Source organism: Cynoglossus semilaevis, chromosome 9 (assembly GCF_000523025.1).
Source record: "Cynoglossus semilaevis isolate Cse_v1.0 chromosome 9, Cse_v1.0, whole genome shotgun sequence".
Taxonomy (NCBI): domain Eukaryota; kingdom Metazoa; phylum Chordata; class Actinopteri; order Pleuronectiformes; family Cynoglossidae; genus Cynoglossus; species Cynoglossus semilaevis.
Genome location: NC_024315.1, coordinates 6,548,698 through 6,552,843, shown reverse-complemented (window position 1 = coordinate 6,552,843; position 4,146 = coordinate 6,548,698). Strand labels below are relative to the sequence as shown.

The window sequence follows — 4,146 nt, the reverse complement described above, 5'->3', positions numbered from 1 at the left end:
TGGGATTTTTAAACTAAACACCTCACTCTCCTCCTCCTCCTCCTCCTCCTCCTCATCATCATCATCATTGTCCAACCATCAGCTTCAACACCGTGTCTTACTGGGGTTTATCTAACAGCTGTCAGTCCTTGGGTTGTCTTTCTGTCCCCCACTAGGTCGAATTTCCATCAGTAAACAATTCCACCCACGAAACCCCACTGGGAGGAAAGAAAGTAACGGTCATGTGGCTGAACATGCACTAAACACATGTACTATGTGTCCTACGAATACGTGAAATTATGAAAAATATTAAGATATTATTTTGAAATTTTTTCTGCTTTTGTCAATACTTGTTTTTAACTTTTTTTTTTTTTGGCCAATCTTTTTGCCAATCTTCTTGACTCCAGTTACCGGATGAGCCACATAATGATATCACAGCACAATTTTAGCCACAGTAGGGATTCATTACTTACTATGAATCACACTATGAAAACAATTACAGTAGCAACACAATCTAGGAGCTGATTTGAAGCCGCATCACATTTTTCATTCACTTGTTCGTCATTTGTGCTCGTGTTTATTTTTTACAAGAAAAGACAAAAATAAACGAAGTGAAGCGAAACCTTTTCGCCAAAATGTTCATGTCTTCTTTGAAACAATCCTGGCACGAGCAGAGCCGTAAACCGTGATGGCTGGTTTAATTCTCAGCAAATAAACTACAGCTGTGTTTTCAATGTGAATGCACTTTATTCTGTTTAAAACTGGGACTACGTTAAGTCTACGGGAAGAGAAGAGAAGAGAGCAGTGAAAAAAAATGAATCCGCCAGCGTCGAGTACTACAGTTGTACTACGTTTTAGCAGTACATAAAACCAAACTGTGCGTATACTAATATAACGGGGAGTAAAAACCAAAAGTTCCAAAAACATTTTTCTTACATTTGTAATTAGATTGCAGACTCTCTCTTTTTTTCAACTTCCTCCAAAGGAAGAAAAAGAAGGTGAAGTCTGAGAAGGGAGCCAGAGCAGCAGAGCAGGAGGAGGCAGATTTGGTTTCACCCCTGGGCCTGCTTCTCACACCGGTGTCTACCATATTTCATCAAGTGGTATAAGCTTGCAGGCCGAGCCCATAGTATTTCAGCAGCTCTGCTGCTAATGATGGAAAATGAACGCTCCAGTGAACAGAGATAAATGCCCCGCACTGACAACATTTCCAAACTATTTACAAAGAGCAGAATAAGGCAGAGGGATCACTCCGGATGTGTTTCTGTTGAACGGAGCCTAATGAGGAAAACCTGTCAGACACAATCTTATAATGATTACCCTGAAGGGCAAAAGATGAAACAGAGCAGAAACAAAGTGCTAAAAGGATGACCAAAAAAAAAAAAATCCTCAGCGTTTTTTTTATAAGAAAATGAGAAATCACGGTTCTCTTTTGCATCAACTGCAGCAGGACAGAGAATGTTGATCAGATAAAGCTCAGCATCTTGAATGGACAAGTAGGGTTGTTGTTATTTTTTGGGGGGGGGGTAGGAGGGGGGGTTTACGTACAGCTTTCAGACTCCACCCAGTGTTACTCCAAGAAAACCTCTGGTTCCAGTGAGGGTTGTCCACTGACAGAAGCTGCGTCCACACTGACTGCTGCTCCACAAGTGTCTTATGTCCACACTGTGCCACTTTTACGCGCAGCCAAAATGAGCGTGTCTCTGTCAAAGGTGCTCTTCCTGTGGCTGCTGACGATACCCTGCATGGAAGCCATTCACGGATTATACAATTTTGGCCAGCACGATTTGTTCTACAAGAAGAATAACTGCAAGCAAATCCCCGCCAACCTCCTCCTGTGCCATGACATCGAGTACACGGAGATGCGGCTGCCGAACCTGCTGGGACACGAAACCATGAACGAGGTTCTGCAGCAGGCTGCGTCCTGGATCCCGCTGGTGCAGAAGCAGTGTCACCCCGACACCAAGAAGTTCCTCTGCTCCCTCTTTGCCCCCGTGTGTCTGGACGACCTGGACGAGCCCATACAGCCGTGCAGGTCTCTGTGCGAAAGCGTCAAGGACGGCTGCGCGCCCGTCATGTCCGCGTTTGGATTCCCCTGGCCCAAGATGTTGGACTGCGACCGTTTCCCCTTAGACAACGACCTGTGCATACCTCCAGCGAGCTTGGAGAACTTTGTGCCAGCAACGAAAGAAGGTAAAAAAAAAGTTTTTTTGTTTTGTTTCTGTCGTCATGCTAACAAAATTTGCAACGAAAGAAGGTAAAAAAAAAGGTTTTTTTTCTGTTTCGTCATGCTAACAAAATTATAAGGTAGAAATGCATAGATTCATGCTGTATCAAAACATGCCAAAAATATTACTTAAACTTCCTTTAGGCCAAAGGAGCTCTTTTTTGTTTGTATTTGTTTTTGTGCAATAATCGAACATATTCACCCGACTTTATCTCTGATTGTTATCTTTTCGACCAATTCTCTTCAGTGCCCAGAGTGTGTGATGCCTGCAAGGAAACTGAGGAGAATGACAACGAAATTGTTGACAACCTTTGTAAGAATGACTTTGGTGAGTTCTCTCTCTCTGATTTAATTTTTTCATTTTTTCTAATGTTAAATCCAAGGCAGCCATGAAGGTCACGACGTGAACTTAGAGCCAGCAGACGATTCTGACATGAAATATACATCACACATGCATGAAACTGTGCTGGACTGATACCAGAACCGGAGGGTTCCGTCTTTACTTTCATGTGTTGAGACGAAGCATTTTCGAAGTAAATACAGATGGCTTCTATTACATGTCAAAGGGATGTTTCGTTCTACGCATGTCCGTCCTATTAAAAATCTTTACTCTCTTTTGATTGGCTGAAGCCCTGAAGATAAAAGTCAAGGAGATCTCCTACATCAATGGTGACACCAAGATAGTGCCGGAGACCAAGAGCAAGACCATCTACAAGATGAAGGGCGTGAGCGAGCACGACCTGAGGAAGACGGTGCTGTGGCTGAAGGATGGGCTGCAGTGCATCTGCGAGGAGATGAACGACATCAACGCCGCCTACCTGGTCATGGGCCAAAAGATGGACGGCCATCTGGTCATCACCTCACTGAAGCGCTGGCAGAAGGGACAGCGTGAGTTTAAGAGGATTTCTCGCAGCATCCGCAAAATGCAGTGTTAGAGAGGAAACAACCACGACCTGCATGAGTTACTGATGAGCTCTGTCCCAAACTCATTTAAGATCCATCTCTGAAGTCCAACAAAGGTGTTTCCGTGGCATTTGAGAACACAAAAAAATCCTAGAAGAATAACAATAACGCAAACGCACGGCTAGGTTTATAAAGTAACATGGATTTAATTTGGGAGTGGAGTAAAAAAAAAATGCCACAAATGTGAACTGTACCAGTGCATAATTGAAATAAAAAAAAAATGCCACAAATGTGAACTGCACCAGTGCATAATTGATTAGAGCCAAAACATTTTTAATCCAGATATTGGTTTCCGTCAATAATAATCTCAATTTATTTTATTCTGCTAGTTGAGAAAAAACAAAACTTTCAGAATTCTATTAGTAGATTTTACGTTGATGCCATCTAGAGTCGGCTTTCTCCAGTGACTGATATTCATTTTGCACAGAAGCTCCCAAAATGATGCACTCAGTGAACAAACACCCACGTTGACAAATGTTTGACATTTTCTCCGGGGACCATCTGTGCCGTTCGTCCTCTCTGCTAACTTCTCGCTCACAGAGACTGTTTATAAGAAATGGATGTGTTAAAACCAGGGATGTGAACACAGCACGCTGTTGGAAAAGGAGCAGAAATGAAATGACCTCATGTTAAAAATGAGGTCATTCCTCAGTTACTCAATAACAACGGTGTTAGACTTTGTCATTATAAACTGTTCAGCCTACATCAGGTTGTCTACACCCACTGCCATGCATTCTGTGGATTAACACCATAATCTAGCAACTGAGATCATATAGGACCATGGGTGTTTTTTCTCTTCTTTTTTTATTTTTCAAATTAAACAACACTGAGCAATATCCAAATACTACCATTTGTACTGTAACCTAAACAAAAACCAGCGTTCTTCCATTTCTTATATACAGTAAAGGTTTGCACCATTAGCATGAAATCTGATCAGACACGAGTTTAAGAATTAAAGTCATGGTGGGAATAATTAC

At 42.2% G+C, this 4,146-nt stretch overlaps 1 protein-coding gene across 1 annotated transcript; it reads left to right on the top strand.

The window, feature by feature from the left end:
* Positions 1-1,644: 1,644 nt before the first annotated feature.
* Positions 1,645-3,376, top strand: sfrp2 (secreted frizzled-related protein 2). The gene is made up of 3 exons (XM_008316806.2): positions 1,645-2,172; positions 2,454-2,534; positions 2,837-3,376. The coding sequence occupies exons 1-3, from the start codon at positions 1,671-1,673 to the stop codon at positions 3,139-3,141; spliced, it is 888 nt and encodes a 295-aa protein (XP_008315028.1). The 5' UTR covers positions 1,645-1,670; the 3' UTR covers positions 3,142-3,376.
* Positions 3,377-4,146: the final 770 nt, after the last annotated feature.

Excerpts from the sequence above, each read along its gene's own strand:
- sfrp2 (XM_008316806.2), top strand. The coding sequence starts at position 1,671 with ATGAGCGTGTCTCTGTCAAAGGTGCTCTTCCTGTGGCTGCTGACGATA. Across the intron at positions 2,173-2,453 it reads TGTGCCAGCAACGAAAGAAG|TGCCCAGAGTGTGTGATGCC; the intron begins GTAAAAAAAAAG and ends AATTCTCTTCAG. Across the intron at positions 2,535-2,836 it reads CCTTTGTAAGAATGACTTTG|CCCTGAAGATAAAAGTCAAG; the intron begins GTGAGTTCTCTC and ends GATTGGCTGAAG.